Below are 17253 nucleotides of genomic sequence, written 5' to 3'. Positions count from 1 at the left end.
TAGGGGTAGAAGTAGATGGAGTGTGACTAGGAAGACGCGTCACCCTAGTCTGCTGGCTCTCTGAAACTGACAAGGAGAGTAAAGAATGCACTGTATCCTTCGCCACTTTTGTCTTTATCTTCTTTCTCTTGGTAACTGTAGGGTCAGCCTGAATGCTTACCGATTTTCTTTTCCCTTTCGAGGGTTCCTGTGGATCTTCAATATTTATGACCTATGCCAAAAGAGGTGCTGCAAAACATTTGAAGCTTAACTGCACAGATTGCACTTGGGCCCGAAATCTTTTAGCCCTAGACTGCAATGAGGTGAAGAGAATCTGGTGGAATCCACAGGGTATGGTGTGGATTAAACAGTAGAGGCCGTTGCAGTGGGAGAAGATAGTGGGAAGATCACTTTTTTCTTTATCTTCTTTGGCTTCTCTAGCGAGAAAGTAATACCTGAAGATTGCCAGAATCCGTTTGTTTCTTTCATAGTTTGGGTGATCCGAACTGAGCAATTCTTGACATGCTTGAATTGTGGTATCCTTGGACAGCTTAGAGAAAGTGCGTGTAGCCGGCTTCACAGATGGAAAGCTAGTCATTTCCATGGCATGGCCAAGCCTCTCAGCTATCAACTTGTGGCCCCTTACTTTGGGAAAATCCTTCAACATTAGATGTATCATCTCCACAGGAACAGTGTTAGGTAGATTGGCATCAGCCAATGCTGTGAGACCTAGAGTGTGCAGCTGAGCAGTGGACGTAGAGGGTAGGGGCGACGTTGGGTAGGGTGGGTGGGGTAGGGTAGGGACGAGGGGATGAAGGGAGGGTAGGGGCGAGGGGTTTTAGGTACGGTAGGGGGGGAGTAAGGGGAGGGTAGGGTCGAGAATTGAAGGGGAGGGGGTTAGGGTAAGTTAGGGTCGAGGGGGTGAGGGATAGGGTCCAGGGAGAGAGTAAAGGTGGCGCAGATAACCGAGAAGAGAAGGATGCAGTGGTCAACCGAGAAGAGAATGATGCAGTGGTCAGTGTAGGTTCTCAAGCAAGTTTTGGAGTCAAAAGTCCAGAACTCTAATGGCCCCTTCCTGCAGCTAGAATACTAGCTGCACTGCTAATGGGACCAAAAGTTTTTTGACATACTCCGCCATATTCTTCACATAGAGAGTTTTGCATTGTGAGCCTCATTAAGTCCAAGTCCTTGATTACCCTGTCTCAATCGCCATCTAAGCAATTACACTTGTTCAAACTGAACAAAATCACGACTTTTGGAGACTCCCGAACAAACCTTAGCACTTAAGAGCAATTAACACTGAGGATAGAAACGATTAGAGGAGGAGTGATTGGACTGTAGAAGTTCACGACAATACCCAATTACCAAGACTTAGTGGAGAAAAGATATCTTAGAGGAAAGGCGGAAACTTACAGACATAGCAGAAACTGAGACAATAAACAGAACACCCGTTCTGATGGAAAGATAGTGGGGAGGAGAGAGATGGGACCTAGAACCTACAGATGGCGGAATAGTTGGCGGAATAGTTGCAGACACTTTACTCAGAGGAGTAATAGCATTTGATTCGGGAGCCATTTACCAGTGGCAAAGGAACGCCTTCCAAAGTGACTAACTAGACAGCCCCCTGTGGCAAAATCTCCTCTGGCAAAATCTCCTGTACTCTGAAGGACCCTTGACAAGCTGGGATCAACTTCTTAGCTTTCTTCAGATACTTAGCTTGATAGAGTAGCACCAACGAGCCCTGCATTATTTTCGGCCTTCGGAGATGGCGATCATGCCACGCTTTGCGACGAATTTGCTCTGCTTGGAGAGCATGTGAAGCTAATCTCCTGCTTTCTTCTAACATTGAGAGTCGCGAGAGGTTTGCTGAAGCACTCCCAATTGTGACACGAACGCTTCCCACTCTTGCTGAACCTGAGTTGAACTCATAAAGGCTAGCTAGAATGGGGTGTAGTTAGTGGTTGCCTTGAAGGAGGTGCGATAAGCCCAAACTGTGCCGAGGATAGCCTGAGCCCAAGAGGTTGGATGCAGATGACAAGCTCTCTTAAGAAGCGCGATTAGCACTTTGTTGGTGCTTTCAGCCTGCCCATTTGCTCTAGGATAGTAAGAGCAAGATTTGCGATGAAAAATCTTGTAATTCGTGAGGAGAGTGGAGATCAAATCATTGGCAAAATGACTACCTCGATCACTGGTGACTTCCAAAGGACACCCAAACCTACAAAAAATATTTTCATACAAAAATTTTACGACAGTGGCGGCTGTGCAGTCGATGGTAGCCACCACTTCGGCCCATTTCGTTGCACAATCTGTTGCTACCAAGAGATACTTACGATTGCCTGGTTGAGCAGATGGAGTAACTGGACCAACAAAGTCTAAACCCCATCTCTCAAAGGGCAACCACGCCATCGATACCTGGAGAGGGCGATTTGATTGCTTGCTAGGCTTAGGCGCACATCGCTGGTAGGCATCACAACTCTTGACATGAGCAATAGCATCTCGAAATATATAGGGCCACCACAAGCCCGTCTGTAAGATTTTTTGTGCCGTGATGTGACCAGAGTAGTGTCCACCTGTAGGACCACTGTGTGCATCCTCCAGAATGTGGTCTACTTCATGAGGGGAGACGCACCTGTGTAGCACACCATCTGGCCCGGATTTGTAGAGCTGGCCACCAATCAAAGAGAACGGTCTAGACTTCAGCAAGAGTCTTCTTTTTTGCAAGGGAGTAGCATTCTCAGGATAGAGGCCAGTAGAGAGCAGATGTAACACATCTGCATACCATTCTGGGAAAATCATCATCAACCCCAGTATTGGGCTCACCTGTGTGTATGCGAGAGAGATGGTCGGCCATGACGTGCCGCTTGCCTGGACTAAGAACTACTTCGAAGTCGAACTCCTGGAATATGAGTAGCCATCTCCACACTCTTCCTGCAACTTGGGGTTTATTTAGAAGATAGCGTAGCGCATGATGATCTGTGATGATAGTGAAGTGAACCCCTAATAAGTAATGACGAAACTTTTGTAAAGAATACACCATAGCCAAACCTTCTCTTCTGTGGTGCTGTAGTTGCGCTCTGCTTTGGTGAGCAGGCGACTTGCATAGTGAACAGGGCGATCCAGGTTGTACTCTTTACTAGGCTGAGTCAGCACAGCCCCCACAGCCAGCTGACTGGCATCCGTATGCACATGAAAAGGAAGAGACCAATCTGGAGCCACTAAAATAGGTGCTTCAGTGAGATGCTTTTTGAGGTATTCAAATGCTTCAGCCTCAGGTTTTAACCATTTAAAGGGTATTGTAGCACTAGTCAGTCGGGTCAATGGTTCAGCCACATGTGCATACATCCTTATGAACCTACGATGATATCCTGTGTGGGCTACAAAGCTCTGAACACCTTTCGGATTGATAGGAGGTGGTAACATCAAGATTGCCACGATCTTCTCTTGGTCTGGTGCTAAACCTTTGGCAGACACCACATGGCCTAGAAGTGTGGCTTCAATGACCAAAAAGTGACATTTGTTAGGATTGAGTTTTAGCCGTGCCTCTCTGCACCTGAGGAAGACAGTAGAGAGCTGAGCCAGGTGTTCCTCTAAATTTTCCACTGGGGTTGAACACTGAGCACCTGAGAAAGTTGAAAAATCGTCCATGAAGATGCGAAGATGATCCGTAAGCAAAGGACAAATGATTAGATACACCGCTCGATTGAAAGAAGGTGGAGCGTCTTTCAACCCAAAAGACATTCTAGTGTAGATAAAAATACCCCAGGGAGTCACAAAAGCCGTTTTCAGCTGATCACTTGGATGGATGCCCAATTGATTGTATCCACTAAACCTATCCATGAAACTGTACAAAACATGTCCTGCTACATCTTCGAGCACACGCTCAATGAAAGGTGTTGGGAAACCATCTGGGATAGTTACCTTATTCAGAGCACGGTAATCTACGCACACCCGGATTTTGTTGGACTGCTTCTTAGGCGCTATCACCATGGGTGATAACCACTCAGAGTGCTCCACAGGCACAATGATCCCTGCCTCTTGCATTTTTTCGAGCTCTAACTTAACAGCCTCTGCATACTTTGGGTTGAGCTTATAAGCTAAATGTGAAGTCTTGTATCATCAGAGACACCCTCTCTACTATGCCCACAGGGTAGACTGTCCTCTGGTCTGCCAATGTAACAGTGAATGGGGCAGGGCGGTTAGGCTGCAAGCCTAAGGCCAACATAGTAAATTTTGGCATCAGATTGATCCCAGATCCACCATCCACTATGACGCCTAAGAATTGATGTCCAAGAATAGACACAGTGAGACGAGGACTTTTATAGTCGGTGAGGGGAGCAGCTGGATATGAAATCATGTAGGACTCCAAGGTCTGCACAGGTAGGTGTCCGCCACTAGGCCCTGCACCAGGGTAAAGAGACTGGATGATGGACAGGGTGTCACTTCTAAAATTTGCATCAAGTCGAAGCATGTCGTATAGTGACACTTGTTGAAAAGTGTTTTTCAAGATAGACTCTGCTGTGGGCTTGTTTCCTTTGATTAGAGCTTGCTCTAGTATGTTAAGCTTTTGCAAGTCCTCTACTGCTTCGATGAAAGCCCCATCAATATCTTATAGAAGCGAGGTAGGCTGGCTCTTGACACTACTTGCTGGTTTGTCAGTTACTACTGGAGGTTGACTCATTTGTGTGACAGGAGATGGAAAGATTGGACCACCAGGGAGGCTGAGGCCAAGAGCAGCTCTCTGTGCCCGTGTGAGCACCCCAGCCGGCTCTTCCACTTGCTTCAACCCTTCTTGAGAGGCAACTCTACAAGAGTGGAAAGCGGTGCCTGTGGAATGGAGCTTACTGTGATGAGGTTAAGCTTTGGAAATGTAAACTCCTATTGGCTTGTGCTTGCAGATGTGGATGCTCGTTGTTTTAGGCAATCGTTACTATAGTGGTCCTTAGCTTCAGGGCAATGTCGGCAAGGAGGGGACCCTTCTGGTAAGGGACATTTCCTCTGATAGTGTCCATACTCCCCTCACCTGTAGCACAAAATTGGCCTATTTGAGGGGCGAGGTGGTCTCTGCCCTTGCTGCATGGGACCGGAGGCTGACGTATAGAAGCTTTGGGGAACTGAAGGAGTACTAGCATGATAAAAGCTAGGAGATGCAAAGTTATTGTGCATACCTTGTTGCATAGGAGGTGTTCTCAGCAGAGGTGGCAACGGGTTTTGATGGCCATAGGATGAGACCATGTTCGATGCAGATGCTAGCCCTTGTTCGAGAGAAGGACCTAGACTTTGTTGTATTTGCCGCAACCCCTTGATATAGTAGCAATCCTTGTCTTCGTGCCCAGATTTTTCGCAGAAGTGGCAATAAGCCCGAAGGGGACAGTACTGTGGAGGATGCCCTGGAGAGCGACACGAGCTGCACCATACCATAGCCTTAGTCTCTTGTTGAGACCGAAGCTCTTCTAGCTCTCTCTTTATTTGATCCAAAGCCTCAAGATGTGGGGGTTTCTCCTGGCGAAGAGAGATATTTTTCTCCTCTTGAAGAACGCGTTGTAGTTTTAGGGCTTCAAGTTCTCTCCGTAAAGAAGTCAATGGATCAGCAGGACTTTCCGGACACACAGAGGAGGTCTCTATGTGAGGGGAGTTGTTGAACAGCTTCCTAGCTCCCTCTATCCTAGTAGCAGTTGCGATGAACTCCTCCAAAGTGGCGTCTGGCCGGAGACACTCTCGGAGTTTTTGTTGAGAAGTTTTGGGAAGCGCCTTCTCCACCCACTTCTTCACCATGAATTCACCGGGGTGCTGAGGAAGCTTGGCAACCAGAGACTTGGTTTTAGTCATAAGCTCGGCAAAAGTCTCCTCTAGCTGGAGCACCATGTTGACTAACTCATCCAACACCTTCTCCTGGTAGTCACCGGGCCTGAAAGCTGCACAGAACCGTTGCCTTAAGGCTCCCCAAGTTGCAAAATGGTTCTCTGCAAACTTGCTGTACCATTTGTCTGCGAAGCCATCGAAGGTGGATGGAAAGAGTACCAAGTAGGCATCTTCTCTATTAAGACCACGACCCCTACAGAGAGATACAAATCTCCTTGCATGGTCGTCAGCATCTTCTGAAGAGAGTCCTTTGAATGTAGGGAACTTGATATTTACCTTAGCCAAAACGCTAGCCAACGGCTCCATGGCCCCTTACTGAGCCTGTAGCTCAATAGCCTGTAGCAAAATAGGAGAGAGCTTTACTGGAGAAGGAGATCTCGAAGATGTGGAAGCGGATGAAGGAATGGGTGATGTATGTGGAGGGATAGGTGATGAGGTTGATGGACTTCTACTCGGTACCAAAGGTCGTCTTCTGTTATTGTACTTCAGAGGGCTCAGTAGTGCGCTTTGTCGCTCGACAGACCACCTTGTATGTGTCATGCAGTGACAACCAATCCCACCAACCTTTGGGCAAGAAAACCTTGAACTGGCTGAAGACTGGTCTAGACTCTACTAGACCAGGCAAGTGACTAGACCAGGCTGGACTAGGACGAGGAGGACTAGACCAGGGTCGAGGACAGGTTGGACCAGGGCGGGAGAGGACTAGACCAGAGGACAGGTTGGACCAGGCTATAGGAGAACCGTGCAAGGCAAGGTCTGCGAAGCTAGGCAAGGTAGGCGAAGATATATAAACCTAACTAGCTTCAAGATTTCCACTTCACAGAGTGAGATTTCAGTTGAGGTCCCACCGTGATCGCCAAAATGAAAGCACCTGTAGCGCGGATAATGTGTCGTGCTCTCTACAATGGGTGGTCCTCAGTGCAATGTGCGTGACAGTCTCACTCAAATAGACTGAACAGAAAGGAAACAATAGACGTCAACAGAGCTCACAAAGACACAACAGCAGACCAGAACATATGACTCGACTCTCTCAAAGACTGATACAGACTCTGGCATGGCAGTGCAATGTGCGTGACAATCTCACTCAAATAGACTGAACAGAAAGGAAACAATAGACGTCAACACAGCTCACAAAGACACAACAGCAGACCAAAACATATGACTCGACTCTCTCAAAGACTGATACAGACTCTGGCATGGCAGCACACTCAGCTCCATCCCAGGACTCACAGGTACAATGGGGGTGTCGAGGCTCAGATGTGCAGGGATAGTGAAGTAGTGCTCTGTGCATAGACTCACTCTAGATGACTACGTACAAGATAATCGCACTGGCTCCAACGACTACTCATGTGTACAACCATAAAGAGCCACCAACGGCTCATAAATGTCCAGTCAGCTAAGTCTATCTCCAAACTGTGTGGTGGCGGTGACTTGGCCACGATGTCCACTAGACCACCGTCGGTACCCTGCCACGTGTCACCCCCAGCCCAGAGGGTCCGTCCAGTGTGGACCAGACCAACTGTGACTAACTGTCCAACTGTCTGCCTATCCTGTGAAGTGACACTGTAGCCCTGCTACACCCTCGCCGGCTTGATCTCCGGCATCAGCTCTTGCATGTGTGCTACTAGTGTTAGAGTGAGGTCATCACCCAAAAATATCCCAGTTTGCTTGAGTGTTGACATCTTCTTCAGGAACTCCTTCCTAGGTTCTAGCGTAGGGAAACGTATAATGAATGCTCTTTCCTTGGGCCTTCCTTTCTCATCACTTCCCCTCTTGCCAACTCTCCAAGCACCTGTACCTGTGGATTCAGAAATACCCATGCGCTTAAAGAGCTCTTGCACTCTTCTTTTGCTTTTGTGGTGTCTTTGAGACCTGTAACACGCACATGAAGGGCTCTAGTCTTTCTCTTTTGCTCCTCCTCAATTGTCATATTGATGATAGTGGATGTCGCCGTGGCTTCAGGCATCTTATCTTTTCCTTTCTTTGTGTCCTCAATCCAGTTTTCAGCTTTATTAACCTTCTCCTGTGTTTTGAATAGGTGCTCCGTCCATGAAGAGGTTGTTCATGACTCTTGCTCTTCCTCTTCCCGTAGAGTTTTCACTTGCTCCTTAATGCTTTCGAGCTCCTTTACCATTGAGGGTTGATTTTCTCCCTCATTTATTGGGGTATTTTTGCAAGCTACGAGGTCTCCCTTAAGCGCTTCGATCAATGCATCCTTTTTATTCATGCGTTCTTCCATCTTTTATTTCCAAGATTCAAACGTAGGGAGTGCATCCTCTAGTCTTTTTTGCATCACGCATTCCATTACATTCACTTTTGCCCTCACAATCGTCTACATTTCGGCCTTCAATGATATGTATATGTCATCACGCTTACTAAGCATCTCTTTCTCCAACTCTTTCCTCATATCTACATACATAGCTTTTTTGTAAGTCCCACGTTTGCATACGTGGCTTTTTCAATGTCACCCCTCAAAAGGCTCAGGTCCCGCCTTGATCATCACATGTACCTTCTCATACATTAAGTCATCTTTGACTCTAGACAGCTTTTTCAACGTCACCCCTCAAAAGGCTCAGGTCCACCTTGATCATCACACGTACCTGTGCCCTTGTGTTCCAGGACCCCATCAGACGGGACCCCATAAGTTGGAACAACTTATTACTTTGAATCTTTCAGTTTCCGAGCGGACATGCCACGTCATCATTTTGTGACGGGGGGTGGGGGGGCAGCCTATGGCATGGAGGAGAGTGATACATATAAGGGCCTGTGGCAGTAGAGGTAGGCATCATATACATCAATATCCAAAGACATCTCTCAACGGACGATGGCAGATAACAACAATGTCTTCCATAGTGAGCACTCTGGCGGGACGGCTCATAGTCGTGCTAGTATGGTGTGGATCCTCTATTGTGGTCTCCGTCGATGTCGAGAGGGCCCCCTCATCCGGGGCCGGGGGGGGGGGAGAGAGAGAGAGAGAGAGAGAGAGAGAGAGAGAGAGAGAGAGAGAGAGAGAGAAATGTTATATTAACGTCTTCAAAAGGCCAAAGTGACCTATGAGACCAGAAAGTTACAATGTGGTGGATCTGATACAAAGTCAGAGTCAAAGTAACAAGATGACAACAATGACAAAAATGAAATGACAAATGTCACAATAAAATACTATGGAATCCTAAACTACTAGGTGTGAACAGCAGCTAGCTGGATAGCTAGATCACAAGAGATCCAGCATCGGTCGCTGTGGATCTCATCAATCTCCTCCATGGTCAGGAGTCTGACCGGGTGTCGTGCATGTCGAGCCAAAGTGATCCGAATCCTCTGATGCAGCCTCCACCGATACTATGTAGTCCTCCGCAGTCGTGGGCATCTGGATCTTCCAAGCTAAGTCGCTCGGTCGATTAGTGTGCCTCTGGTGTGAGACTACGAGCTCTGCTGTGGTAGTAACTCCTCCGGGTGTCCAGTGGCAGCTCTAAAGAAATCTGTGATCTGTCTCTGGGCTTGGCTAGCCTCTCCTCTCATCAGGCTCTCTCTGTGTCTGCGTAGCTCGAGCAAAAACAAACCCAAGCATCTCTGATCCTCTTACTGCATGACTCTGGAGAATGGTCCAAAGCCCTCTCTGAACAAGCAATGGAAGCGGCCTCGTATCTCGTAGTAGACGGGGCAGTGGCATGTGTAGTGCAACTCTCTCTCAGGCTCGATGTCACACAGGGGGCATGTCCTGGCCTCTGCTGGTACTCCGCTATATCTCCCAGTCTCGATCCGCAGGTGGTGTGAAGATGTACGTATCTTTCCTATAGCACATCGTATCCCATGAGACAAGTGGGTGTCCATGTATCTCGGCCTTGTCACAAAGCCATCAACCGTAAGCTGGAGGAGATGCTCTCTGTAGAAAGCCATCTTCGTGCCCAGCTCCTGTGCTGGCTGTATCCATGTCCTCCTGGTGTCTAGCTGAGTCAAGTCTTGGCGGATGAGCTTGGTGATCTCGGACTGTGTAAGAGTCAAAGAGGGTGCCTCCAGTGAGTACTAGAAGTGAGGCAATCTGTCTATGCTGAACCCATGCGCTTGAAACCATGATGTCATCTCCCCATACCAGCATGCTGTATCTCCCTGCATGGCTAACTGTCGAGAGGACTCAAGTGCAAGGCGGGCATATCTGTCTCTAGGAAGTTCCCACATGCGGTGTATGAAGGAGACCGATCTGGTGAGTGCCTCAACCACTAGTGGGGGGCAGCTAGCTCTGCTCGAACAATAGCACGTGGTACTGAGGCCTTCGCTCTAATGAGCCGCAAGATCATAGAGACCAGAGGCTTCTCCATGTCCCCCCATCCATCACTGCGGCCTGTCCTCCCGTGATGATCTAATGAAGGTCCCTAGATCTCAGCTCCATAAAGTAATGCAGAAGCCACCATAGTGTCAAAGAGCCAGAGCTTCGTCCTAGGCTCCTGAAACTGAACATGTGAACACATCCTTTCCAATCTACGCAATGTTGCATAAGCTTTGGTTAGTCTAGTCTTTGCTGCCCTCCTCAATGAAAATGCTGGCCCACTAAAAACCACTCCGAGGTAAGTGTACGCATCTGTATACTGCACAGTCTCCTGGCCGTATGTGAATGCTGGTGCTGACCTCTTGATCCACTGTGGGGTGGTATTAAATACCATGACCTTGGTTTTACCAAGGTTGACGGACAAACCACTTTCCTGAGCAAACCTATTCAAAGCATCCAAGTGACGTCGCATCCCCTCCAGAGAGTCGGAGATCAACACAATATCATCAGCATATAACAATAACGGAATCCATGTCTCTGCCAGTTGTGCACCTCTATCACCATCTCTCTCAATGTAGTCAAAAACCTCATCCACATACATACCAAATAGAGTAGGAGAGAGCGGGCAGCCCTGCTTCACCCCAATAGTGGAGTGAATCGGTGTGGATAGACCCTCTGAGGTGCGTACCTGCCCCACTACTGACCTGTATAATGCCATGACCCCCCAAATGAGCTTTGTGGGTACTCCCATCTGCTGTAATCTGCGCATCAATCTAGCTCTAGGCACTGTGTCAAATGCTTTGCGGAAATCCACAAAGCTACAATAGATCCGTCTCCCACGCGATCTACCCTCCTCAATGATGGCTCTGAGTGTCAAGATATGGTCAAGAGTAGAAAAACCCCTCCTGAACCTTGCTTGCCCGGCTGCGCGTATCCCCTCCCTCTTTGCCCATCTACTCAGCTGCTGCTCAAGAATAGATGCGTACAACCGTGCCAATGTGTGTCCAATCATGATAGTGCGATAATTCCAGGCTCCATAGGGTCTCCCGACTTGAAGATAGTTGCAATAGTAGATAGGCTCCAAGTATCAAGCAGGCCCTCACACATGGCACGGTTAAACATCACTGCTAGAAGCTCTGCTAGTAGATCTTTCGCATGTGTGAAATGCTCAGCCACTAAACCATCATGATCGTAAGCTCTCCCAGTCCTCATCTTGTCAATGGCCTTCCTCACCATCTCCGCGGTGAAAAAAGCACATGTGTGTGGGCATGGATCGGGAGGGTCGGGAAGGGGGGGCTGCCCCAGTCCTCTGTAGAAGTGATGGCGGGGGGGGGAGAGTGCTCCTGAAAGAGCCGCCATGTCTCACGTGAGTCCTGACTCAAGAACAGTTGATATAGATCCTACTCTAGCCGAGCCAAAAATGCCCTCTTCTTCCGCCGCACTAGGCGTCGGAAGTCAATTTGTGACTGTCTGTGAGTGATGTCCCCCAAAAACACCTCCCTCTGAAGTCTAGCTCTAGTGTCCCGGCATACCTCATCATACCAACTGTTTTGGGGCATGCTCCCCGAACGGCGTCTTTGCTCAGGTTGGGTATGTGGGTATGCCTCTGTTGTTGCATCTTGTAGTGTCTGTGTCAATATAGTAGTAAGCTCCTCCAGAGGTCGCCTTGGCTCCTCTATGCATAGGCGTCTGTAGATCCCATCTATGTATACAGAGTCTGTCTCCCGCGTGAAGGTGTAGCGAGTAGGGGCTGTTGTCCGTAGCCTGTGTGCTACACTAAACTGAAAAGAGATGGTCATTGACACAAGAGCATGATCCACTGCCACACCAACAAGTCTGGGTCCAATCGTGAGATCTTGGATACTGGAGATGAGGCTCGGCTGTGCCATGACATAGTCCACTGTGCTGGCTCCATGTCTGTGTGGAAAGCATGTAAAACCCCCTGAGGCGGGAAATCTCTGTAGACCATTCAAGACGGCCAATCCATGTGCAGTCCCCATGTCTATCAAGTGTCGTCCATACTCAGTGTGTTCTCCATCTTGTGATAGTCTGGATAGGCCTGTCTTTGCAGCATCCAGCTCTCTCAGCATCTCCTCTGAAGTATCATAACATACTGTCTGATGATGGGCAGTCCTAGCATTGAAATCCCCTAGAATGATGATGTCACCATCTCTAGAGAACTCCCATATGTCATCATCCAAAATAGAGAAAGGGGACTGTCCTCTGGGTGGTGCATACACTGATGTGCTCGGGGGAAAGTAGCAAATAGCAATGTAAAGATATTTGTCCGTCTCTGCTCTCAGTCTCACCCACATGTACCTAGCTTGCTCATCTCTGCGGGCTATATGTATCAATGGCTGCAACTCCTCCGTGAATAACACTGCCACTCCTCCTGATCCCCGCCCTCTGCGCTCTGATCGTGTCTCCTGTCTATAGGCAGTCTCCCATCTATATCCACTGATGTGAGGCATAGACTACCCATGGGCCTGATGTGTCTCAGAGTAGAAGACGATGTCTCTTCCCCTGAAACCATCCTCAAAGGCGCCCACATCAAGTCGCATAGATCCATTACAATTCCACGTGGCAACTTTGAGGGTGGTCCCACGGGTCTCGCACCGTCATGTGGAGCGCCGCTCTACAATCACAACCTGGCCATCTCTGTAGAAGGCCGTCTTTCCCTTCTCCCTTGCCGCTTGAATCTCTGGCATTACCTCTCTCATATGCGCAAGTTGTGTGAGAGTGAGGTCATCTCCAAGGAATATGCCCGTTTTCTTTAGTGTAGGACGCTTCTTCAAGAAGTCCTTTGCCTCCATGGATGGGAAACGGATGATTAGAGCTCTCCCTTTTGAAGTCTCCCCATTGCCTTGTGTCTTCTTCCCCACCCTCCATGCCTTTGTATGAGTCCAGCTGAGCAGCAAGGTGCAGCCCAGGTGGCGCGCAGCAGGCAGTTGGCGCACGGGTCAGCAGCAGGCAGGTGGCGTGCACCTCAGCAGCAGCAGGTGGCGCGCGAGAGAGAGGGAACAGCTCACGCAGGAAAAGCCTTCAAAAAAGGTTACCTGTAATATTAACGTCTTGAAAGGGTGCAGCCCAGGTGGCGCGCGCGAGAGAGAGAGAGAGAGCTATTGTGATGCGCTGAGCCAACGCCCTCACCAGCTGCTGCCGTTGCTGAGAGAGAGAGAGAGAGAGAGAGAGAGAGAGAGAGAGAGAGAGAGAGAGAAGCAGGCAGGCAGGCCAGGAGGGGGGGCTGTGTGAGCAACATTAGCATCCTCATCAATGACAGCTGCAACACAAGCCGTGACCCTGCAGGAGGTGCAGGATTCTCTCAATGGTACGTTTGACCCTCACCACCATAAGAGAGAGAGAGAGAGAGAGAGAGAGAGAGAGAGAGAGAAGGAGAGAGATTGATTTGATGATCACCTTTGAATTTGCTCATGTAGGTCACTGCTATATGAACATTACCATGCACACCTTGCTAGGCAAATAGAGCTTGGTAACGAAGCAGAATCAAGCTGTAGGGAGAGAGAGAGGTAATCCAAAAATGTTTGGCTTTTTGTAACTACCAATCTTTACTGCACGTGTTGATCGGCATTCAGAGCCCTTGATGCTCGTGCTCTTGAAAGCCAGCTGTTGCAAGCAAACCATGTGTAGTAGATATTGTAGCATGTAACATACACTTGTTGGCTTGTTGCAGATGTGCAGGTGAAGTTCTCAAGGCCCAATCAAACGGAAAATGTGCGTGTCTAACATTCTACATTTTGTAGCCGTTATCCTCACCATGTAACAATTACTTGTTGGTGTTGAGAATGCAGATAACGTTGCTTCAAGAAGTTGGTGCCTTCAGTTTATGGACTCTACAGTTGAAGATGATGTCTACTAGTGTGGTAATTGTTTGGGTGAGATTGGCTACCTTCATCATACCTTGAAATCAGTTGAATGGGGCCACCTTCATCATACCTTGAAACGGTGCCTAGAATAGTGTAACTGTGGAGAATGAGAGCAAGGTATGTCTCAAAAAAATCAAAAGCTGTGGATTCTTTTGATAAGAGAAAGATCAAAAGCTAAGATAGGAGAGGTTTGTAGGATCATGTGGCTAAGATCAAAATTTGAAAGCTAAAGTAAAATCATTTGGTAAGGATACTTGGACATGGTGGACGTGCATGATAATTTGTAAAGGGGAGCATTTCTTTTTCCATAAAAGAGAAAATATATTTTGCCTAAAAAGCATATTGATTACAACTTCCAGTCTTTAACATTAGACTTTGACTCTAGACCTCTTTTGATCCCCTTACAACACACAAAAGCCAAGCATTGAATCACATCAAAACAATGTTGAGTTCCACTGTGATGAAGGTTGGGATAATTTGACAAGTAAATTGGACAGAAAAGGGACTCCCATGAGAGAGAGAGAGAGAGAGAGAGAGAGAGAGAGAGAGAGAAGAAGAAGAAGAAGAAGAAGAAGAAGAGAGTTTTAACGTCGTAGGAAACTATCCCAAGAGACCTTAAAGATCTAGCCGACGAGGAGAGAGAGAGAGAGAGAGAGAGAGAGAGAGAGAGAGAGAGAGGTTCATAATCATGTGATTAACTCCAAAATGCTTCAGTCAAGAGCACTTTATGTGGTAGTTTAAGATAATTAGGCGTGCAATTTTAAGTAAAAAAGTTTACCCCTTATGTGTTCCATATTTCTTAGATACTTAGATCATTGGTGTTGTTTACAAGGGATGCATTTTCTCATTTATAAAACATTTATTTTTTTTCAAAACCTATAAGGGGCATTGCATGTGAGCATGCAATGCATTCAGAAAACATGAATCAAGTATTTTCCACTGTGCCTACCCTTCCGAACTTCCAATGGTTTGCATTTGCATAATACTTATATCGTAAGGAGCATTTTCTTAGCCTTTCCACCCTCTACAAGGGCCTTTACATCGCTACCAAGGAATAAGGTTGTACAACTGCAATCTTTTGGTCGGGTGGATAAGCCTCTAAGTTGCATATATTATGTTCAAGTTTTTAAAATCTGTGGTGTCCCAACGTAATGGATATGATTATTTTTATTTAATTGGTCATTTCGAATTGATAATATTTTTCTCTTTTTGGAAATGATATTGCAATTTTCTCCATATTTATCGAAGAATGTGGGATATATAAATGCTTGGGTATTGCCACATTGCATTTGCTTGCCATCAAGGCATGAGTCAAATCGATCTTGCCTCATAGTTGTTCTCTCTCTCTCTCTCTCTCTCTCTCTCTCTCTCTCTCTCTCTCTCACACACACACTCACACACACAAGACAAGACAAATGTTTGTAGTCTTGAAAACTTTTTTAAACACTCTTGAAGATTATTGTTGGCAACCCATATTAGATATCATCTTTCAATACTAACTTGGCAATTCGATCATTTTGTACATACATCCTATGCACATAACAAGTCCAAGAATTAAATACAAGGGCATCATTCTAATGCACTCTCTTATGTGCATACATTGTATCCGCTTAAGAAGTCCAAGATTTAAATATAAGAGCATCATTCTAATACACTTTCTTTGGTGCATATGATGTAGGATGTGAAAATTTGAATGTATGGGCTTGATAAGCCACTTCTCCTGTAATCGAAATTTGTGTAAAGTCTTGGGTCCTAGTAAACAATAAGTTCACGACAAGTCTTACAAGTTGTACATTTAGTGTATTTAAATCACCCTAGAGGTTGCAAGACCTTCGATTCTAGCACGCTCCCTTTAAGCTTGAGCATGTTGTGATTGAGCAGGTGTATGCTATTTGCCTCACTATGGAATGGGTGCAAATGAAATATAGAGGTGAAATTACCTTTTGTAGGGTCTTATGCTCTTACAATAATAGGCGACACTTGTAAAAGATCATCGTGATACTTGTAACTAGCACATGTAGATTCAATATCCCAACCTTGATGAGTAGGAACAAATTTATTCGAATAATCGATTGGTCAGTGTTTTTTTGAGACACTATGATAATGAGATTCCTCTTAATAAGCATCTCAAAAAAGATTTAACAAACATATTGCGATATTGCCAAATTGGAGAATATGAGACATTTGGCAAATTAAGAAAAATGCATTGTTTTCTTGTCCTAACATTACCTTATAGGGTGTTCCGTCTACTTGTTTTAAAACATTTTAGGTATTCCATGTTTTGTTTTTTGGCACTGTTTTTACAACGTTGAAATTTCTCGTTTTGTTTTCTTCTCTCTCTCTCTCTCTCTCTCTCTCTCTCTCTCTCTCTCTCTCTCTCTCCTTGTGCATTAGTGATAGAGAAGATTGTACTCACCCTTATATGCGTGAGAGTATCCTACGCACTATCTCAACCTTTTGCTAGCTTTAATTGGCATGTTTTTTTTGTGGGTTGGGCTGCTAGCATTGGAATTCCAAAACGGCTTGATGTCCCTTTCGTGTTCTTTAAAAGTTTGCCAAGTTCTTGTTGGAGATGACACTATGTTATATCAATCAAAATCTCCATAGGTACTATCACGTAGAAAATTCCAACATTTGGCTTTTGCTTAGCAAACTTTTGTAGCATGTGGGTTGGTTATCCATAGTTGTGCTAGCGACTTAATCTTGGAAAGAAATGTTATCATACTCACCAAGAGCATTGGTGGGACACTCAGGAAACAAACTTTGTGTAATAACGATAACTGCTGAATGAACACCTTTTATCTCCCACTCCATGCCTCATAAGCTAGTTCATCAATCTCATGTATCTTGCCTTAGAGCCACTCCTCATCTTAGAATCATTGCGCAATAGAAAGCTATGTAGTGATATGCTTGTGGGTAGTACATGAATCACCAAACTCACTTTGTTGGCAACACGATGATATATACTAGGGCTTCCAATATTGTCTTGGTTTTGGAGGGACCCATGATTCTTTGGTAACCAAATCTTGCTTTCTTTGCTATATGTCCTCTTTCTCTCCTTGGTCAATCCATCTTTTTGCCGTAGTGGCTATGAACATAGCCAAACAAGGCTATGTTCATGTATTGTAGTGTTTGAAACTAATCCTATGAAGGCTTTCCTTGTTTCTCTTCATGGATAGAGCTAGCTAAGGGACCGATAACTTCTTGAGCTCCTTGAGTTGCCACAATAGATAAGTCCATCCAAATTTAAGGACTTCTTTTGATAATGGA

The 17253-nt window shown here is 46.4% G+C and overlaps 1 protein-coding gene across 4 annotated transcripts in view; it reads left to right on the top strand.

Annotated features, from left to right (window-relative positions):
* LOC147428949 (fanconi anemia group F protein (FANCF)) overlaps positions 1–14320 on the top strand; it is a 163005-nt gene extending 148685 nt beyond the window's left edge. Inside the window, exons 7-10 of one of the 4 annotated variants that reach the window (XM_086494976.1) lie at positions 13326–13427; positions 13537–13626; positions 13791–13831; positions 13909–14320. In XM_086494976.1, the coding sequence (XP_086351102.1) occupies positions 13326–13427; positions 13537–13626; positions 13791–13831; positions 13909–13976 (301 nt within the window). In that variant the 3' untranslated portion in view covers positions 13977–14320. Of the gene's footprint in view, positions 1–13321; positions 13428–13536; positions 13627–13790; positions 13832–13908 lie in introns of those variants that run through there. The other 3 variants (XM_086494977.1, XR_015185796.1, XR_015185797.1) reach the window with 3 other exon arrangements.
* Positions 14321–17253: the final 2933 nt, after the last annotated feature.

This window comes from Adiantum capillus-veneris, chromosome 22 (assembly GCF_014529385.1).
Source record: "Adiantum capillus-veneris isolate H3 chromosome 22, ASM1452938v2, whole genome shotgun sequence".
Classification (NCBI taxonomy): Eukaryota; Viridiplantae; Streptophyta; class Polypodiopsida; order Polypodiales; family Pteridaceae; genus Adiantum; species Adiantum capillus-veneris.
This window is presented reverse-complemented; position numbering and strand designations above follow the sequence as displayed.